Source organism: Corvus kubaryi, unplaced genomic scaffold, assembly GCF_017639235.1.
Source record: "Corvus kubaryi isolate FWS band 111438036 unplaced genomic scaffold, C.kubaryi_AGA036_p1.0 37392, whole genome shotgun sequence".
Classification (NCBI taxonomy): domain Eukaryota; kingdom Metazoa; phylum Chordata; class Aves; order Passeriformes; family Corvidae; genus Corvus; species Corvus kubaryi.
Genome location: NW_024581131.1, coordinates 7,962,973 through 7,985,906, shown reverse-complemented (window position 1 = coordinate 7,985,906; position 22,934 = coordinate 7,962,973). Strand labels below are relative to the sequence as shown.

The 22,934-nt window shown below is 40.7% G+C and overlaps 1 protein-coding gene across 3 annotated transcripts in view; it reads right to left on the bottom strand.

The window, feature by feature from the left end:
- The window catches only part of LRP5 (LDL receptor related protein 5), a 141,878-nt gene that overhangs the window by 23,402 nt on the left and 95,542 nt on the right, over positions 1-22,934 (bottom strand). For all 3 annotated transcript variants that reach the window (XM_042038298.1, XM_042038299.1, XM_042038300.1), the window contains 8 exons: positions 12,088-12,304; positions 10,244-10,533; positions 8,011-8,237; positions 7,490-7,674; positions 4,940-5,263; positions 3,865-4,067; positions 3,356-3,567; positions 1,289-1,479 (listed from right to left, as the gene is read on the bottom strand). In XM_042038298.1, coding sequence (XP_041894232.1) covers positions 1,289-1,479; positions 3,356-3,567; positions 3,865-4,067; positions 4,940-5,263; positions 7,490-7,674; positions 8,011-8,237; positions 10,244-10,533; positions 12,088-12,304 — 1,849 coding nt within the window. The remainder of the gene's footprint in view (positions 1-1,288; positions 1,480-3,355; positions 3,568-3,864; positions 4,068-4,939; positions 5,264-7,489; positions 7,675-8,010; positions 8,238-10,243; positions 10,534-12,087; positions 12,305-22,934) is intronic.

The following is a 22,934-nucleotide window of genomic DNA, read 5'->3' as shown; positions in this document are numbered from 1 at the left end:
TCAGCATACCTGCATAACATGAAGCCTTGCCATCTTGTCATTTTACTTTTAAATGTCCTCCTACAGCACTTCTTTTATCACTAGAGAAGCCCCCTCAGTATCTCTGGTGCATTTTGTGTTATGTGTCCCACTCTGTCACCTTTTCTTCTCAAATGTAGTTTGTCTTCCTCTTACTTTCTTTTCTCCTACAAATTTTTGTAGGTTCTCTGATGCCTATCTTGGATTGAACATTTTGTGGCTGCTCAGGCAGTTTGACACTACTCTCCTATTCAGCTTGGTAACTGATGAAAGACATGGGCTGCTCTACCTTTCCATCTGTAGCTTTGTTGTTTTTATCCCCTCTTTGGAATAGTCTCGCCTTGAGTCAGTTTTAGGTGCTCAAAAGCAAACTACCCTTGTAAAAAGGTGAACAACTTTCTCCTGTTTTAGTTCATTGCTTCACTGCAACACAAGGGAAGGATGTGACTACGTGGCAAGAAGAGTCACCAAAATTGGGGTTTCAGCCCTTTGTGGCATGTACCAATCACTATAACAGCCCAGCTTCCATTCCCTCACACTTATTCCCTTCTCTCTGCACTTCCTTTACGGGTTTCATTTCTTGATACATGGATGATAATGAGAGAACAAGTCATGAGTCAGAAAGTAGGACCATTGCATCCTCTGTTCTATACTGCCTACCAGAGCCAATTTCTCCACTTCTTCAGCCCTATCAAGTGCTTTTGAAAGTCAATGATGAACCATGCTCTCTAAGATCCATGAGGTGCTGCTATTACACTGGATATGGAGCAATGCTTTATCTTACTAATGTGGGAAAACTGTGATGAGTTGGCATCTCTCCCCTGTCTTGCAACAGTGCTATTTCAGGTGATCTGTCTTATCACCCAGATTAGAAAAGAGAACATTGCCCTTTCTTCTGTTTGTTTTTTTCAAGCTACCTTGATTTACTAACCTGTAAGCTCCAGAGAAAGAAAAATTGAAAAATATGCACTTTCCAAACCACTAAGAAAAGAAAAGGGGCTCAGGGGAGGTGATTTAGGGGTTTCATGACTAACAACACTTTCAGAATATATCAAAAGTCAAATGGCTGTCTTGGAGGGTGTCAGTCATTACAGTCATGTTTATTCTAATCACATCAAAGATGGGAACCCACCAGCAATTGCTGTCTGTGACTGCCTACACAGAACTGGCAACAGTGGAGATGAAAGTCAGCAGGGTCAGCATCAAAGAGGGAATGATGTCCTGTACATGCTAACACTGTGCTGCAAATGTTTCACTTCATACCACATACCTGACAGGTCACAGCTTTCGATGCGCTTCAGATCTGCATCCACCCAGAAAAGCTTTCCAAGTTTGTTGTCAACCACCAGTGCTACTGGTCGGATCAAGCCAGTTGTAAAAAGCACTTCTCTCTCTGTGCCATCCAGGGCTGCACGCTCAATCCTGGGAGCTCTCTCCTGCATGTTGGTGAAGTACATGTACCTGAAAGCAGAGAGAGCACCACTGAATTGGGAGCTCCAGGGAGAGCCAATTCCCCTTTGCACGCATGGTCTTGTAACCCGCATTGTAAGTGGGAATGGTTTCACAGGCGTGGCTGGGGTGACTGCTCCCAGGTGCAAAGATCCAGAACCAAACATCTGCTAACTGACACACTCAGCCTAAAATTAATAGGATTTATCTCCAGGCCATAAAATGCCTCAGCACTGCTTCACCAGCAGCACTGCTCCTGCACGGAGCTGGGGGTTGTAAGAGACTAGCACAGATTTTCTGCAATTCTCCCTGGGTAAAGCTGTCCCCACTTGCAAATCTAAGTCCAAAAGTTCTTTCTGACAAAAAAGACATTAACCACCACCTCCTCTCCTTCTAGGTTACCTTTCCTTCTTAGCAAGTAAAATTTCCTACCAAACTTGAGAAAAGATTACAGAATAACTGAGGATGGCATATTCCTGACATCTTGCTTCCATGAATTCTTTATATATGTCTAAGCCAGTTCAGCTGCAAACAAAAGCAGTCTCTGCCCTCCTCATGCATAGAGAAAACAGGGTTTGTGCACCCCTCCCACGATGAACTGAGAACTCTTTAAAGGAAAAGTCCACTATTTTTTCAGTGGTGAGTAATATGAGCAAACTCTCCAACAGCATGGGCTGCATTGCTGCACAGCCTTTCCTTATGGCACAAGGAGGGGAGGCAGCAGTCAGAACATGCAGCCAAGGGAGAGGGGGAGGAAAGGATTTCTGTAACCATGGCAGAAGCTGTTGAAGATCACTCATTCAGCTCGCCCAGACAGTCACAGTGTTTAACATGGTGTCTTCCTCATTTTTCCTCCTTTAATTTATAAACAGATTTAGCATTTAAATCACTTGAAGACCTGACCAGAAAAGTTAAGAGTTGTAGAGATCAACAAACCCAAACTCCCATTTTAATGGAGAAAGCAGATAAGCTTTTGTAACTACAAACTATATCCAAGTGACTTAGTCCCAATAAGATTAGAATCTTTCCTCTAATCCCCCTCTCCCCACAACAGCTTTTGAACTGTGCAGAGTACACTGGTATAAAACACCAGTCCTATAAACGCTCCAGACAGTCTCTCTGGGTACTACTGCATCCACACAGTTGTGAAATACTGTCATTCAACATCTGTCAAGCACATGGTAAGCCATTTAGTAGTAAACTGGGATTTAAGCATCTAACTTATTAAAGAGAAGAGTGAGGGACCATCTTTGACATCTAAGAAGGAAGCTACTAACTACCAGAAGCAGAGGTAGTGTCTGTTGAATCTAACCAAAACTGGTTTGCAGCAAAACAACATATTTTCGTCCCATGGGAAATCACTCTAGCGCATCCTACCTGCTTCAATTCATTTCAGAGGTTTTTAAGATACACATCACAGCAGAAATAACTGAAAAATGTACAGAATATAAGGGGTTTAAGTGTTTAAGCTTTCTTCTACTACATTAGCAGGAACAGTTGCATCAAATTAGAGGCTCCTTTTTTTACCCCTGGAAATATTTGTTTAATGATGATTAAACTTTTATTAGCCAGATTCCCAGATTTGTTTTTCCTATTAGGTGGCAGGGCTGTGCATCTACACAGAGAACAGGACAAGGTGGTTTTACTTTGCTGTCACCACCTGGGTTAGTTCCTCCCACATGGCTGTGTGAACAGAGGCAAAGGAGGGAACAGGAAGAGAAAGCCGGATACCTTCAGAAGCCAGAACTGGACAAGCAGTCACCTACACCCCGAACAATAGTCAAAACTTCTCTTTCTAAAAACAGGCAGATGCAGCTCAAGATTCCCACACACAGAGCTGACACACATCCCAAGAGTGCTCTGTACAAGGTACAGGAAGGAAGCTCACCCTCGCTCTGCGTTCACTACGATGGCTCTGGGCCTGTCGTGATCCCCTCGCAGCACCATCCCAATGGATTCGCCGTTCAGCCGGTGCACATTGACGGAATTCGTGGCCTCACAGGTCCAGTACAAGGTGTGGCTGTATATATCAATGCTGAGGTCATGTGGCTGCTTCTCTGGGTTCTGACTTTGGTTTGGAGTACTCATTACAGTGAAAGGCTGCAAGACAACACATGGGCAATGATTTTCAGTCATTATTCTGATGATTGACTGAAGAACACTGCACAGAAAGCATGGTTTACCTGCCTGATGGTTTAGAAACACCTAAATCCACAATCCTAAAAACGTTCAATAGTTCTCATATATAAATAGAATATCCATGAGTAAGTGCTGACAAGAGCAGTTGACAGTGACGATCCCTTGATGCAGCAGATAGAAGAGGATAGAAGGGGTCAAGCATAAAGTAAAAGCACACAAAAAGACTGACATAAAACTATATACAAGATGTACACTTGCCTGGGTGCCATCATCTTTGGCTCTTTTTATAATATTCTGGCGTCCATCCACCCAGTAGATCAATTTATCTAAGGGATCATAATCAATAGCCTTGACATTCCTCAGACCGTGCATGGGTAGGATGATATCTGGGCTTTGCTGATCATCAGGTATCATCCTGCTGATGGCAGATTTCTGGCTAAATAGCAGGAAACTGGCAGGGGCTGAAACAAGCCAAAACAGAATGCATGAGAAAGTAAAATTCCCCAAAATATATCCCCACAGAAGGAAAAGAATATTTAGAACCAAATCCCAGAGAGACACTAATATTCACAATGAAAATTAAGTAATTTATAATTGGAGGTTTTTGCTATTAAGCTGAAATGTTTCTTCCTATAGTTATAGAAGGAGATCAGGTTAAGTCTGCAGGACTTACCTTTCAAAAACTCATCCTTTCATTCAGTTAAAATTTCCTTATATGCTACTATGCAGGATGCTCGAAGCTTTGGGGTTTTGTGCTTTTTTAAATCAACAGCCCATTTTCTATTCATGTGTTATTTTTACTAGAAACTTAAGTTCCTATTGGACAGCCAGTCAACTGGCAGGCTCGTAATATCACATACAGGGAGAAAACAAACTTACATGTATTTCAAGGGCATCTGCAAGTTGTGCAGAATACTTAGGAGTTAGACTAACTACTTAGAAGTTAGACTACTTAACTGAATGTTATTTTAGCTGACTTTATTAAACATGTAAGAGAAAAAAGACATTTTTTGTTCGTAATTTCTTTTCCACCCACCTACACACTTAGGTAAGGAGTGGGAAAGCTTCACTCACACAGCTGAATCACTTAGAAAGCACTTCTGGTAAAACAAGAAAGACCAGACTTGATACCACTGTCATTTCTAAGACTTGAAATACAAATCTTCGTGCTTAGTACACATCACAAAAGTGGATATGAAATTCCATACTCTGTCCTCATATTCAAAGACCACCTTTAAAGCCAGAGCCTTTGAAACCCACTTGGGATCCCTTTCCTTTAAGCACCTGGGAGCCACAAGCACTGAAGAATATAGTAGCAAATAAAAAGGCTTACAACTACAGTTCCTGCTGTTGGGATCCAAGGTGTAATGAGCAGCACAGCCACACCTAAATCCATTTGGGATGGCAAGGCACAAGTGACCACAATGGCCATTATTTTGCACACAATCATTCAAGCCATCCTGACGAGAGGAATGGAAGACCAATATATCCATGACAAAATCCAGATGGCCCTGAATAAGTGTCCTGTTCTTCCCACTGGTCTTGTCTGCTCTTTCTATGCTGTGAAGATTCCAGTCTGTCCAGTAGATGTAGTCACTGTACTGGGTTAATCCAAATGGATGAGGTAGATCATCTGCTATGATTTCTCGTTCTTGTCCTACAAAAACAAGGATAACCAACTGAAGGACAATTCCCATGGCATAAAACGAAGACTGTGACTGGCATTCAGAAAAATCTTTTTTAAAATAAAACCTCATTTTCCAAATCAGCATAATGGGATTCTTTATTAAGTAGTATCTGCTCAAGAGATAACGCAACCAGTGGCATTCAAAACCCTTACCCTGATACCCTCTTGCCTACAGAACAATTTGAAATGATGCCAGTGTACTGTAATTTAAATAAATACTACTTCATGTCTCATGCTTATCAACCCAAATAGACATGAAAAACATGTGCAAAAATACCACCAGCTCTGGTAATCACTTAGGCCAATAAAAAAGCCAACTAATACGCATGAAAGGAACAACAAGCTTGAGATTCACAGAGAAACTGCTATGAGAAATTATGGTGCTTCACTCAAGAAACAAATCTTTTGCAGTTCAGTATAACATACAGCTATCCCAAGAATTTAGGAAACCATTTGTTGGGCAGAAGTCTCAGTACTCCCACACTCAGTGGCTCAGTTAGCAATATTCACAACAGATTTAACACCTTCTAGAGCATGGCCTCTGACAGAGATGCATTACTGAAGTAGATAAAGTCTTACTGCAAACCACCTTCCTGAACATTTTCAAGCATAAGCCTCTATGAATCTCTGCCATCAAATGAAGATGTAGCCTTTATCAGCACCGTCTCCTCCTGTCTCAAACGTCTAATGCCAGACTCTACGGAACACCTCACTTTTCTTCCTCTGCCCTACTTTCACCAAGACTTGAGAAAGAATAAAATAACCATAAACCAGAACATGAGGCCATTTCCTTATAAACCACCAGACATAAATATAGAGGCAACCTTCCCATGTAACTTTCAGGCATCTAAATTCTCCAAGTTAGGGGTACGGATATCCTGCATGCTCTCAGGGACTTCTTAGAGCAATTCTGGTCTGCAGTGATGAATTCAGGAGAAAGGCTCTTTTGAAGGAAGCAGATAAGCTGTATAATTGAATTTTCATAGTAGATGGAGGAAAATCTCCAAAAAGTGTGATTTTTTTTCCCCTGCTGTTTATAATGCCCAAGATTAAGCTGGAACAGCATCCACTCATCCACTTCAGAGTGCTTTATTCATCCCTCAACTGATGAGCCCACTTGCTGCAAGACTACCTGAGTCTTTATAATCTGCTGACTAAAAGGACATTGTACAACATGAGAAAAGTGAATGGGCACAAGTTTATGGGGCCTGATGAGACACAGCTCCTGAGGCAACTGGCTGATGAGGTTGGCAAGCCTCTGTCCATGGTATTTGAAAAGCCATGAAGTTGACAGTGACTAGAAAAAAAGGAAACATTTTTAAAAGGGTAGAAAGAAGGACCCAGGGAACTACAGACCAGTAAGCCTCACCTCCGTGCCTGGGAAGATCATGGAACAGATCCTCCTGGAGGCAATGCTAAGGCACATGCAAGACAGAGGGGTGATATGACACAGGCAGCCCAGCTTCACTAAGGACAAATTGAGCCTGACCACCCTGGTGGCCTTCTACGATGGAGTGACTTCAGAATCTCAGAATTCCAAAGATAAGCACACACAATGACAGCTTAAAAAAAAATCTCACTCTAAAAATATCTTTTCACAGATTAAAAACCAACCAAACAAAAAACCTAGTTGCAGTGAAATTATGTATATTGTCAGTCAGAGCACACCCCTCGTATGTGTAAATGAAATCCCAATGGAAAACATGAACATGTGTAAAGTTGTATCTGAAACATACACTGCAGAAGTAGCTGCACAACCTTTTCAGCTTCTCAGAAATGCAAGAAGTATTTTGGTTTAGAACTAATACAACTGATCTGAAGACAGAAATAAGAGATAATACTTCAACAGAATATTAGTGTCCAGGCTGAAATGTCAGGTATGATGTACACTGAATCTGTAGTTGTCCTCACTTTGAGAACTCAGAGGCCATCTCTGCTTTGGAACAACACAGACAGTTTCACACCAATAGAGAGAAATGACATCTTATCTCACCACCATTAGAAATCACCATACGCTTATTAATTTATGAAGGTTTTTTTAATATTCTAAACACTTAGCTCTCCATTTCCTTTCATAAGAAAATATACACACAGATTTACTACCAGTTATATTATTCAAATTTCATATTATTCAATTACTTTACTATGGCCAGTGTATATTTCTGTACTGGCTGGTGTAATATAACACTAGATTACCCAGCATATTTGATGACTCAATCATGCTTGTGTCTAAGTCAGTCCAGTAGAGCCTTTGGTCCACATAATCAATAGTGAGGTCATTGGCACGCCCCACTTTGTCCACCAAAGTGATGCTGTTTGTCCCATCCATGTAGGCTCGAACAATCCTGGGTTTACCTCCCCACTCAGTCCAATACATGTACCTGCAATGAGAATGCAACAAAAACAGGACATCAGCCAGGTATGATGGTGTTTAGCTGGATGCTTTGACTTTTCTAAATTTCTTTGCAGCACTTGAAAAAAAAAACAACCAAGAATAACCCACGTGGTTATGTGCAGCATCACAATACTCCTTTTTTTTACACAAAGGCAGAATAGTATTTTTGACAATTATTAATTTTTCATTGTAACCCATAGGATTGTGTAAGGTTTATAGCTTTTTCAAAGACTCTGAAGAAACAGAGCTGTGTAACCTGCCAAATAACTTGCCACATACAGGAACACTCACGCAAAGCTTTGAAAAACAAGAGTCCCCTTACCCTTTGGTGGGATCAAGAGCCAGAGACCTTGGGTTGTCCAAGTCCTTCCACACAAGGACCTGCCTATACTGTCCATCCAGGCGGGCTACTTCGATGCGATTGGTTCCAGTATCTGCCCAGTAGAGGTTCTTTCCCATCCAGTCTACAGCCATTCCCTCAGGATAATCTAGCCCAAACTCAATCACATGTTCAACAGAGCTCCCATTCATGAAAGCTCGGCTTATGGTCTGGAAAACAATTGTGTAAAAATATGACAGTGTTTATGGATACCCCAGTGAAATAAAAGGGAATAATTATCATGAAGTTTGGTGTACAAAAAGAACTTAGTACAAAAAAACCCAGCCATTGTTACATTTTAAAAAATTAATTTCTGTTGTCAAAAAAGACACAGAAATTCTCAGGAGAAAAACACCTGAATTTTCAGAAAACTAGTGGTTTCTGATGGCCAGACCAAGACATCTGAAAAGGACATGATTTTCAGAAAGCAGTATATAGCTGCAGATTCTTCCTTTACCCCTCTCCCCCTCTTCTATCTGCACACAAGAAGCTGTTTTTAAAAATTATTTAATTCACTGTAATGTTTTTAAGTCTCAGAAACACATCTCAGTGGCATCTAAATTCAATTGTTTCTCATAAACAGTCACCTGGAGCACGTTTACTGCTCCCATCTACATTTTGGTTATGCACACTCATCAAAATAAGGCATAGGGCAAGGACTGCACACATACAAATAAGTCACTCCTGACAGCACTGGAACAAACCCCAGGTAAATAGTAACTTCCAGGACCAATTACCCACCCTTGCTTATCAACTGCTGAGCAATCAGTCTACATGCCTGCCAGTATTTCAGCTATTGATTTCTTAATAATTTGATACATGAATGTGTAAGGGTCAGAGAGATTTTATATTTTTAAAGGTAAATGCCAAACCCAGAAATCACATAGTGTAGTTTTTGAAAATGCATCCTCCTATAACCAAAGGCAGGAGGAGATCAGGGAAGTGGTGGTCACCAAAGGAAAGGGAGATGACTATAAGCTCTGAAGTTACAATATCTGCTGCTAAGCAGCTGGATGTGGGGGACAAGGGGAATGAGAACACAGAGGTGCTGGAAGATACCTGGTGTGTATACAAAAATACAGTATGCTGGAAAATTCAGGAGGCAACAAACAAGTAAAATGTTTTCCAGTCCTGCACAGAGTGAGACTGAGATCTACTCACTGATGCAGCTGGAGTAATGTGGTTTCCAGTACAAATGGTTAAGATGTCCATAACTCCTGCTCTCCAAGCGCTTGTGCGAGATTTATTTAGTAACTGTGTCTACACTACACTAATTTATTACATTGGCACTCTTCCTGAAGGAATGGTATCCACACCACAAGCAGCACTGTTACCACCGAAGCACAGTCCTCATTAGTCTTCACAGAGAAGCTATGGAAACTGCACGAGCCCTGCAGGCTCCACAAGTGAGATTTGCCATATTGTGGCTTGGGCACACTGGCAAGGAAACTCTGATTGCTCTTGGAAAACCTATTAAGAGTCTAAATAGAATAATTTAGTTACAGTGAAGTGAATCTGTCATTTTCTACCATATACTTAGTTCACTTCAAAAGGCCAAGTAACACTGATGAAGAGCACAACCCTCACCTTAGCACACACTTGGATGTGAACCAAACATCACAGGAAATGTCAAACTTCTGGGGAACACACTGAGATAGAACTGGGGGCAGGTGGGCCATTAACACAGTGTGGAGGAGACTGGACAAGTCCCCTTGGCTTTTTCTGTGCCAATCTGGAGCCACAGACTAGCAGCAAACAATCCTAAGTTCACTTGTCAGATGTTAATATTGAGTACAATTGTCTTTCAAGTCAAAACTGGAAGAGGATAGAAAGGTCGGGGGGGTTGCTGAGCTCAGTGTTCAAATTACTCTACTCTGTGACATAAAACCAGCTTTTTTACAGCAGATACATATATGGATGCAACACATCCCGCATCCAAGACTTGGGCATTCGGTACAAGCAGACACCACTTTGGATCTTTATTTGAAGCAGGAAGATGCCTGTCACCCTACTGTGCATTCAGCAGTGCAACTGTCTTCATCTCCAAGGGTCTCCTTGGATGCAATTCAATGACAACACTGGCAACTGCAGGACAGATCATGTAACAGAGACCTTTGTTAGATCAAAGTAACTGCTCTATGGCTTTATATTCAAGGAATTCACACATCAGTAATACCTTCAAACTAACATCAGTCCAATAGATTCTGTTATCAGAGACATCAAAATCCAGAGCAGATGCTTCCTTGACTCCAGTAAGAGGAATAGCGACATCATTATTATTGGTTTCAAGGGAAATCCTATGAATTGCTGCTCTGCTTGTGAAAACTAAGAAGGCTTCAGGAATGATGCAAGTCTTCATGTCACTCAACAGCTCAAGGCCAATGGGACAGGCACACCTGGCCTCCTGGGGTGTAAAGAAACACAGATGGCTGCAGCCTCCATTGTTCTCTGCGCATGAATTAGTGCCTTAAAAAAAAATAAATAAACAAAACAACAAACCAAAACAGATATTAATGCATTGAATTAGTTCCTTAAAAAAATTCCAAAAAAACCAACAACCAAAACAAAACAGGTATTAGTGCATTGTGAAGGTAACGGGGAAAGGGGAGCACGGGAGGTTGAGCAAAAACACAGTATAATTTTCCAAAATAACTTAACACTATGGGCTGTCAGCAGGGAATTCTAAAAAAAATAAAAAACACTCCAAGTGGATTCTTTCCATCTACCCAGGATTATGGAGCTGGACCTGTCCCTCCTATTGTACAAATACCATCTACAAACACCTCTTTCTTGTCTCCCCAAAGATTAAATTTGTTCACTGAAGGCAGATAATGAATTAGCTATTTTTGACCAAGTACTCCATCTTTGTATCTCCTTGAAACCACCAGTTTTTACAAATGTTCAGTGATACAAAAGGGTGAGAAAAGAGCTGGATAATCACAGTCCTCTCCCACCTGTTTAATTTAAAGCTGAGAAGATTCATTAGCAGAAGCAGTTCCAACAAGATCACCAAAATCTCACACTTATTTTTTCATGTGATGAGGACGAAAGGTGTAGGGGAAAGTAAGGACCAACAGATAAATGAGTGCCTTTCTCCATCTGCTGGAACCAAGGATGTAGGTATTTAAAGAATGTTACCACACACACAGAAAAAAAAGAGTTCTCAAAGATCAGTCTCAACCAGTGTTCTTTTCATTTTCCCTTTTTAGGGCATATATATTTCAGACTGATGCCATAACCTGCAGCTTGAGGACTTCATTATTTTTCAAGTAGAGAAGGCTGGAAATCCACATGCTGTCAGGGTATGATTTAACATACTTAATGTGATTCCATTGCGACTCTTCTCACTAATTCTAACAGCTGACTAATGAATCTGTTTACTGCTATACCCGAATTTGGGTGTTCCAGGTAGCTGGAAAATCTGTGGTGCACTGAAGCCCGGAGCTCCTGTGACATACTTGCTGCAGAGTGCCAGCAGAAGACCTAAAGCACTGGCTGTACCTTTCAGAGATGCAATGGAAGGACATGGAGATCCAGCCGCTGATCCCATGCTAAGGGCAAGTTTTAGTTAAGATTTAGGTACAACTGAGGTGTTAAGAGTTACTATATAAGTGCCACATACTTAGAGGCAACGTTTTAATGGTGACTGACTGTGCCTATACCACCCAACAGTGAAAAGCACTCTGCTAACTGGACATCACGGGACCTTGCACTGGAAGAAAAGAGCAGCAGGAAATAGAGCATTTCTGTGAGAATAATGATTCCTATGGCATAGAGGAATAAAATTATCTTAAAAATTCAAAGAGTGTAGTGAAAGCTGTGGAAGACTTATGTCACTAAAAACTGGAAGCTACTTCTTTTGCAACACTGCATTTTCCCAACTTTAGAAACAATAGGCTCATTTTCCTTTCAAACCCATCAGATCACAGTTACTCTCATTACAAGTGATCAACAGCTGCGTAATGAAAGCAAGCCCATCGAGAGACTCCCACAGACCCATGCTATGTTGCCCATGCTTACCAAACACTTTGGTAACACTCGTTGCCTTAAGGCCCATTAAATCTGGCAGCTGATCAATAATGATGTCTCTGCTGGCCTTTATCTTGTGAACTCTTTCAATGCTTCGTCTCTGCCAGTCAGTCCAGTAGATGTAATCTCCCAGCAGTGTGAACCCAAATATATGTGGAAGCTTGTCTTCTAGGAGGGTTTTCCTCATTGTTCCGTCAACATTTATGACCTGTGGGATGCCCAAAAAAAAAAAGGAAAAGGAAAAAATAATCTTTGATGTGGGTACAATTCAAATGGCAATATCAATTGGATTTTGAACAATTACTGCTATGCAAGAACCTCCTGGAATTCCCAGCATGTCCTTTCAAAAGAACATACCTCTAGGATTGTCGAAAATTAAATATACTGAATGGCAAGACTGAAAGTGGCTTACGTCACCCCTTCTCCACTGAAAAATCCAAGCAACTTGAATTTAACTTGCATCAGTTCAAACCTGCAAAGACTGCTGCAGAGGGAGTGGTTTTTGGGATGGGAGTGAGATTCAAGGGATTTTTAACCTCCATTTATGTCTTGGTCTCACTACAGAACCCTCTCCACAGAAACAAGGGATTGCTGGAGTGAACTTCAGTCCTCAATCATGGGGAACAGAGGCCATCAAAATTCCTTCAGAGCATAACAAGGCCATGTAAAATCTTTGCTTTCTGAAATTTTGGGGTTTTTATACCATAACAGAGTTACATTTTCCCCACTCAGATATGGAATAAGTATTGCCTTATAAAAAATTTTTTTACTGAAGCTGCAGAGAAGGAAAAATAATTTTGGAGATGGAATAAGCCCCACAAACGTACATATATACATATATACGTGCTACTGGTTAATGATTTCATAATCAATTACTACAATGACCTTGTGCTATGACTCTACTTTGGCAGAAGGAAAGGGATTCATATAGTCTGACCCTGTTCAGCAATCACTGGGTAAGACAGGAAATTAAAATGTCCATGTGCCACATTCCTAAAGTCACCTCCATCTACTACACAAACTGCAATAATCTTTTCAATCACCCAGACATCTCTTACCCACAGCAATGAATGTGTATTTATAGGACCAGGACAAAATATTTATCTGACAAACCCCTGGATTCCTCTCCTTATTGCAGTTGGTAGCTGCAATGTATCTACTTTATTTCTAAGGTGCTGTTTGAAAATTTGTACTGTGAGTGGCACCAAGTTCATAGTAAAACCAAAACAAAAAAACCACAACTTAAGACAATTTATTTTCCAACATGATCCAGTCAAATCTCCATTTTTTGCTTGAAATGCTTTACAGATGGACAACTGCTCTGCTCTAGTTTAGGCTATCATTATCTGTGATTGAGATTTTAAATAGTCTCCTCTTGTTACTATTTGGAAATTATTTGTTTATTCAGACTCATATTAAACCTGTACCTTGTTACCAGGTGATTAAGCTGCTTTCACCATGCAGTGCTTCTATTGTCTTCTGATTTAAGGACCTAACTTTTAAATTTCTAAGTGTTTGAGCAATGTTTATTTTTTATTACAAATACCTATAACTTTATTGCAGTTTAATATTAAACCATTAAGTGCCTAAATGTGGGCAGTCAGAATCAACCATCACTTTTATCACAATTTAATAGAGTTGTAAGGCTCTGTTCATATACAATTAACAGCAGAAGCACCTAAAATTAATTTTTTTAACATGACCAATAACAATTACCACATCCTTCTAAACTAGCATGTGAATTTCACTATGTTCATGCACACACAGTAGATATCCAAATAAATTTTAAAATGAAATCTCCACTTTAATACCTTATAATACTCTATAAATTTGTGAAAACAATACGCATTTTGATTTGATTGGCCATAAATGAAAGTAATTTCCCCAAGCTGAGCCTGTTTTGCCCATGACAGTAATTGCTGAGAGATCTCTCCCTGTCCTTATCTTGATCCATGAGCCTTTCATTGCACTTTCTCTCCCCTGTTCTGCTGGGGAGTGGAGCGACAGAGCTGCTTTGGTGGGCAGCTGGCATCCAGCCAAAGCCAACCCACCACACACGAGGGACATGCACTGGATTTTCCAGCTACCACCAACCAAACAGCAGAGGTGAGCAGTCAGCTACTGTTACAACTGTACCTACCTATGCTGTGCACAAAAATCATTGCCATAGCAGATGTGAATTTGAACAGAAGCTACAATGTACACCTCTGGATTCCTTCCGGACAAAAAGCCTCCTGCTGGAGACAGTTAAAAATAACACTGGCATTCCTGTAAACTAAGTTTCAAGGGAGCTTTGTATCAGCCCATCAACTTAGGATTCTTCTACTACTTGATGGAGTAGCAGAGACTGAAGATTAATATCTTTTCATTTTGTTAAGCTAAATAGAGTACATTTAAAAAAAAAAAAAAAGCCATATCTGTGGTTAAAAGCCAAATGGTTCTGCAATTATGTCATTACATCATGTCCAGGCAAACCCCAAATGCTCACTTATTTAGAACACTATTAGTCCCACAGGCAATACTGCAGGTTCAAAAGTTTGTCACGCATACTCAGGTGCCGGAGACAAACTGGTGCCACACTAAGTAAACAGGACACCATTTCCCTTACAACAGTGCATCGGCAGGATGAGGATGAAACTTCCACATTTCCATCTACTTTTACAGAAATGGACAGTAAAAGTATAATTCAAATACTAGAGCTGCTGACTAAAATGTATAAGTGAAGATTGAATCCAAGGATGCAGACATATTTATTTAAATCCATGCACATCTGTGGATGTTGCAGACAACACCAAGCTGTTGAACTTCAGGAATCTCATGAAGTTCAACAAGACCAAGTGCAAGATGCTGCACCTGGGTCAGGGTAAACCCTGGTATTGATACAGGCTGGGGTACGATGGGATTGAAAGCAGCCCTGCTGAGGACATGGGCGTTCTGGTGGGTGAAAGAATCTCCAGGCCAGCCATGTGTGCTCCCAGCCCGGAAAGTCACTCATATCCTGAGCCGGATCCAAAGCAGCACAGCCAGAAGTAGAGAGAGGTGATTCTCCCCCTCTACTCTGCTCTGGGGAGACCCCACCTGGAGTACTGCATCCAGTTCTGGGGTCCCAGTACAAGAGAGACTGAGAGCTGATTCAGAGGAGGGCCACAAAAATCATCAGGAGGCTGGAAGACTTCTGCTGTGAAGAAAGGCTGAGGGAAGAGAAGGCTCTGGTGAGACCTTACTGCGGCACTCTCAGATTATAAGGCTGTTCAACATAGGTCCAAAATGTGGAATCAGACAGCAATAAAATGTTTAATAGCTTATATTTTGGCTAAGAAAATGATGGAATAAATGCTTGCTGTCTCCCAAACATTCCTCCCCAATACTATGGGCAGAACACCTACAAATCCAAGCAGGCTTCCCTTGCATGCAGTAAGAACAGCTCTGACTTGGAGGATCTTTCTGTGCTGTGAGCAGTCGAGCCCTCTAAGTGATAGTTACTTCATGGCAACAAGCAGGAAATGCTAACTCTCTACCTGAGGTGATCTTATAGTAGGAGCCAGGGCAAAGCTTGAACAGGGAGGTGTCACATGCAGGTCAATACAGGTACATGTACACAGTCTTTACTTCAAATTTTGCTGCCATCCACCTTCCCAGAGATACAGCTCCACTCTAGTATATCAGATGAAACCAGGAGGATTCAAACTAAAAATCTACAAACAGGCCTCACACTATGGCCAAAGGCATAACTCCTGTTATTAAGTCAGCACTTCCCATTTCTTCAAAGGGACTGGAATAATACCGTAAGATCTTTACCCTCTCCTTCCCAAATTCAAACATCTTCTCAACTCAACAGACCACTAAAAGTCTGTGGAAATAGCACATCATGTAAATATTTACCATGTTGTTCTTCTGCTGGTGATATTGGGACTGCAAGAACATTTATAATATATATGTACAACATGCAGGAAAGACAAGAAAAGATAATAAAATACCATATGAACTCATCTTTTAATATTTGACAATTAACATCTGCTGGCTGCAGACAAAAGGCAAGACTTTAAGGTGCAATCCTTATAATTTAGCACAAATTGACTAGAATAGGCTGTATTCCACTCAGGGTTTTCTTTCTCTCTGTGCAAGTGATAAATGGATCTCAAAGGATAAATGAAACACTAAATGTGTTGTGCTTTACACACGAAACACTGAAAGCCCCTGATTAGTCTCAAGACTTCAATGACAAATCTCCTAATGAGGCATTGCCAAGCTCAGCTAAAATCTGTTGTGGGCAAAGTGAAATCAACATCAAACGCCTTAATGAACTGAATTACACAAAAAACACGAGAAGGTGATAAGGTGTGATTTTTTTTTTTAGATGCTGCTGCAATGTATGCAAAATGATTTTACAAATATTTCTAAATATAACACTCAAAAGCTCTTGGCTCTTTGAAGAAGATTAAAGTAAAAGAATGCAATTAAATTCCACACATCAGCATGATTCATGTAGTCAAGCTGTATTTCAGGTGCATCTGTGAAAAAAAACAGCTATTCAGTGTAGATACAGGACATCTTTTGACAAGAACAACAAAGAGACCTCTAAGACCTTACTCCTATTTTTCAGTCACCAGGATAAAACAAAATTTATTCGATTGCTACAGACAAAGCTGTAGTCAAGTGGAAATCAATTCTTGGGCTGAGCTAAATCACTATGTGAGCAGACATAGCAGGTTGGCAACAGTAAAATGACACATTTGACATATTCAGGAGACTCATGGTGGGCTTGTGGCTCTGTGAGTCTTGTGGGAAGCTACAATTTTGCTGTGAGGGTGACTGAGAACTGGAACAGGTTGCTCAAGGAGGCTGGGGAGTGTCCATCCTTGAAGCTATTCAAAAGTGATCTGGTCATGGCCCCGAGCACCCATCTCCAGGTGGCCCTGCTTGAGCAGGGGTTTGGACCAACTGAGCTCCAGAGGTCCCTTCCAACCTCAGCCTTTCTCTGAAGGGCTTCTAAGGATTCTCACCAGCAGACTGAAATGGCACCTCAAGTGAACATGCCCAGCCTTCTCTGGCTTGAGAAAGACCTTGTGAGACAGATCAGGTGGGTGGCATAGAAAAGAAAACAGGGAAGTAAGCAGGGAGAGAAAGACAACAAAACCCAGAATGACACAGAAAACTCCTATGGGTAAAGAAGCCTGCCCCAAAAAGAGAAGACTGAAGCAGCTGTGAGAAGTCTATACCACAGTCTATATTCAGCTGAGTATAAGCCATTCATTAATATTTCCAACAGCTGAAACACAGCCACCTTTCATCGATGCTTTGGGATAAAATGAACACTTTTTTTTTTTTAATGTCTGAAGGGGCTTAATGTCAGGCATGTATTGGCAGATACTGGCAAGCAGAAAAGGGAATAACATTAAACCAACAGTACCAGAACCCATATATCAAAAAGGAAAAGATGGATGGACAACAGACACATCTGGTCATTTTCCACAAATACAGACTGCATGAGTCTCTTAACAAACTCTTGCCTCAAACACTTGAGTAAGACTCAAGAATTTGTGAAGCTGTTCCTCATTGTTGTCAATAGTTCTGTCCCCCTTGACAACACTTTGGCTACCTGGTAAAAGCTGCCTCATAAATAACAATCATCAGGTTTCTACCGCTACTACATTTCATGGATTCGTCCTACATGTACTATTGTGGCTCTTCTTTCAGACAAGGTTTGATAATGACATACATTTATATTATTATTTTATGAATTCTTACATTGCTTGGTTGGTTCCAGTTGCAAACCATCATCACCCACCTGCATTCAGAGCAAGCCATGAACCAAGAGAACACAGAGAATCAATCCATACAATACTGTGAGTGCAACACCCCTGTTGACCTGTGAACAACCATTTGTCATTTGCAAATACATGTAGTGACACATCACCATCCTTTTCTCTCATATTCTTTTCCTTTCTTTAAAAGACATTTTCTCACTTCTCACTGAAGGACATGTCATTTTACCTTGCTGAAGACACAGCATCACAACATACTTTGTATGGCTACACAGATGGGCTGTATTTTTACTCATAATACAAAAGCTACTTTGAGATACTCAAGAAAGAAAATTCCAGAGGATTATTGAATGTCAATACTCTTTTTTTTTTTGACAATGTCCCTTCAGAAGTATCTTTGCAGGCTCCTAGAGCGAAAGCACAGCAGTGGTGGCAAAACATCCCTGGTGCTTGGCTCTCTCTTGAAGCTGTGGTGGTGGCCTGCCATGGCTGGCAGGGCAGATGTGCCAGTTCTCAGACAGGCAAGGCAAAGTAGGTGGTGTAAAATACCAAATTATAGCCATTGGTAAAAGAGCTCACACTCAAACGTTTCTCTGACAGTCTTACAAACAAAATTCTCTACAATCTAGCAATGTCTGCTTCTTGACAGAATACTCTAAAACTTTGTTCCAAAGGCAACGACTCCAACATATTTTCTTTGTCACTTTGTTCTGTCACATGCAAAATAAAATCTACACTTACAAAGGAATGTAAGGCAGTTAAGTAGTAACTTGTTAAAAACCCACAAACCAACCTGACCACCTACAAAGTTGACAAATGCAACAGAACATAAATTTACATGATAAAAAATAGTCATTTATAGTGATCCCCCATTTTCTCTGGGAATAATATAAACAAAACTTATTCTTATCCTTGTGCTCATATTATCACCATGTGAAGCAGTTATTTATTCACAGTGTTGATCTGTTCATATTTCTCCATATCAAATCACCATCACACCTAGTGTTCTCTTGAGACTTCACAAAATCTTTTTAGTTTCACAGAGTATTGCATTTTCAGACCGACTTTTCAAAATACAAGCACATGAAATAGGCTCAAGCAGACACTGATAGATGGATGAACTACTTCTTGTTGGAAAGGCTGTGTTAACATGACTGCAGTTCTGACCCTGCTTATGTTTTATAAGCCTCATCTAGGAGTAGCTAATGTTCTCCATGAGTTACACCAGCCTGACATTTCCAGAACATTTTTCTGCTTACAGGATATCAGAGGATTAAAGGTGCAGCTGGTCAATTCTGTAACTTACCTCTCATAAGCAGGAACACGATCACATACTTCAAAACTACTTAAAAGGGGAAAAAGTTAAACACAAAAAAAATTTATGGCAAGTGGTGGCTAGACCCTAAAGCGTGAAGAAGCTACTGAATTGGTATTCCAGTTTTATTTTTAGGTAGAAGTTGCTTATTTAATGCACCTGAGGGAAATTTTACCTTCTGTAAATACTTTTTCATTCTCAAATTCTGACCACTGAGTTTAAGGAGGCATGCAACGACTCAGAAATTTAGCTAACACCCATTATGAAAACAATATGCCTTTCCAACTTCTAGGTAACTAGTCTGGGAAAGGTGAAGAAGAATTTAGACTTTTCACAGGAATATTTTTAAAACTAATGTATTTTAATTTTTCTCACTTCTCTCCTGATTTCCCATTTCTTCAAAGGGACTGGAATAATACCATAAGGTCTTTACCCTCTCCTTTCCAAATTCAAACATCTTCTCAATTCAACAGACCACTAAAAGTCTGTGGAAATAGCACGTCATGTAAATATTTACCATGTTGTTCTTCTGCTGGTGATATTGGGACTGCAAGAACATTTATAATGTATATGTACCACATGCAGGAAAGACAAGAGAAAAAACAGAATGAGCTTGATACGAGAAAAAATTTGTGGTAAACTTTTGAGTCCAAAAAACAAATCAGCAATTTCAGCAGCCAAATAGAATTTCTTAAAAAGTCAAAAGGATGCCAAAAACAGCAGCTACAATAGATCTCGAAGCAGAAAGTGGCACCAACAATCTTTCCAAAGAAAAAACCTGTCTCCTGTCCAATGTAACCATGCTTAACGTTAACTTGTAACGGAATAAAAATTAAGATAAACGTAGTATGTACTACTGCTATTTTAATCCTTTTTGTTTCCTTATCCCAAAATACATGGATTTTAGTCGGTTTTTTTGAAAATAATCTTTTAAGTCACTGAACAATTGATTGAGAAACACTGGTTGAGCCATGCCCCCCTCCCGAGGCCTTACAATGCAAGGTCCGTCCACAGCAAACTGAGATTCAGCTACTGGTGTTTTGTCCAGCACAGTGGGACCTCTTGCTCAGAATTCAACTTCTTAGCATTGCCCTGGAGAATCATAACATATTCTTTTTCTCAGCCTCACCACAGTGCAATTATCTGAAGTCACTTGTAGCTCTTCACACCCTCTTCATACCGTGCTAGGCACGTACAGCACTTCAAAGAGCCCAGTAATGAACCCCTTATGCTCTAAGTCACCACAAGTGTCATGCACAGAAATTCCACTGGAAGTCAAAGGTTAAAGAATAGACCCTAGATTAGCTGACACGTCCATTTACGGCACTTCAAGAATGGATGCTTTTATCCTCATTTAACAACCTATCAGCCAGTCTCATGTACCTTCCTTCATTATTCCTCAGAAGCTGAATCAAAATTCTCTCATTAAATATTTCTATCAAGGGAAATATGAAATATTAATCCAATACAAACACAACTAAAGGCAGTGGGCATGCAATGCCACCTTGGAGGGAGGCAGTGAAAGTCTAAGGACTCCTGTATGTATTTACAAACATTCATTCCATTCCTCATCTCATGAAGCCTCCTGGCACAAGTAAACAACAAATGCTGATCATGATTCCCTTCCATTTGTACCATTTATAGACTAATCCAGTAAATCCAGTCTTACATACCACCATGTGGGGTGTATGTCAACAAAGCATAACTAAAAGCCATGCAAAGAAACCTAAACCAGGTTGTCCACAGTTAGCTGGAGTCTCCACAGCTGCACAGAGGCCAGGCTATGACACTGTGCTAACACAACTTCACTGTCACCTCCTGCAGAACTAGGCCAGGTGCCCCTGACACACACAAGCCCTCTAACAGCTGAAATGTGTCTCCTGAAAGAACAGATACTGACAAGGCCTTCTGCTTTGATAAGAGCCTGCACTCCACTGTCACTTGGGATAAACAACACTATTAATCACATTTATTTGAGACTATTAATATTAGTAAGTTATGCAAAGCAGCATTCAGAGAGTTTATTGGAAAAATGTAGTTACCAGATGGTCTCCAGTCCCTGCAAACGGTTAAAAAGGCAAAGCACTTAACTTTTAGCCAGAACAATCTTGATCTGTTTTCAAATGAGAGCTATCTTCCTTATTGCCAAGCCTGGCAAGACAGACCCCTAGAGGACAGCCTGAAGCTCAGCCCACAAGGCTCCCCACAGGAAACCAAGTCCTGCACAGCTGAAGGCCCTGTCTCTGATGATTGTGGTACAGAATGTGTGCCGTGGTGTCACATAGGGAGGGTGCCACTACTCCTGCAGCCAAAAGGCGAACGTCTCTCGTGGGGTAAATGGAACACAGGAAGATGCTTCATTACATTGCTCTCTCTCTCTCTTCATCAGCCCTCTCTGGAGGTCAGACCATCACATAAATTACCCAGAATGTTACATTTTTCATGTAGCTCGCACAGTTGTATGATCTAACTGTCCCACCCCAGTTCTTAAACACCCTGAGGCTCCTGAGAGTAAATCCAAGTAAGGTTGTTCATCAAGAGCTTCCCAGATCAAACCAATATGAAACAGTGGAGTCAAAAGTTTAGTTGAAATTTAGGATGTCCTTTTAGCTTACAAGACAGATTTTTAGGGCGTGATTCCCTGCACCCCTACAAAAGCAAATAAAAGAGGTGTGTTTAGCTTCTCTTGGTAAGAGAACAGCAGACATACACATCTTCAGGCCGTCAGCTACAGTCAACTGCAACTTGCAAGCTGCTTCTCTGCCTTTATCAGTCTGGTCTAAGGTCACAGTTAAGAGCTCTACTCCAAAAGAAAAGTACCTAAGAGTCCCTTCTATTTGAAGGTAAGCAATCAACTCAGGTATCAAGAAGATGATTTGGTTTCACAGCTCAAATATTGGACAAAGATGGATCCCAGCCTGTACGCTCAAGTAAGGCACCCTGTCTCTCCAAACATTATTTCTACACATGCATGAAACAGATAATTTTTTTTCCTCTTTTCTGAACCCTGCCTTGTCTGTTCAAACAGCTTCTCAATACCAAAGAAAGGAGACAAGATAACATGTCTTTCAGAGCACAGTTTAAAATTTGGCAGGCAGTGCTGCTCAGAGCAGTTCAAGCAAATGCCACTCCGCCTCTGGCCCCTCACTCTCCTGTTCATATCGACACCTTCTTGCCATGCTAGCACAGCTACTTGTGTGGCAGAAAATGTGTGAGACTAAAAAATAAAAAAAACCTTTTTGGCTAGTTATTTTTCAGCTGGATGAGTTCCCTGCTCTATTTTTCCACATGGCTGCACACACTGCTATGCCAGCCAGGACAGAGCAGGAACACACTATGAGCGAGGAAGGGCTGGGACTGCCTTCAGGTACTGATGTGAAGAACTTGTGTAACAATAAAACCATAAATAATTGATGACTTACATGATATATAGTTGACAATCTTACCTTAGAGGGCTGGCATTAAATTAGAAACAAATCATAAAGCTTGTGCTCTCTTAATCCTATGCAAATGTCCCAAAAGCTCATATTTAACGTGAAATCAGCATTATTTGAAGACACTCAATCCCAGGTAAAAGGGACAAAATACAATCTGTGCGTGTGACTGAGTCACCCATGGGGTACATCTGCAAAGCCAAGCAGCGAAAACTGACCCAACACCAATTTCATCTGTAATCTGCCAGCTAATGACTTTCTCCCTAAATAACTAAAATCCAAAGCTCCAAACTTGCTTTCTATTTATTATGTATGAAAGGTGAG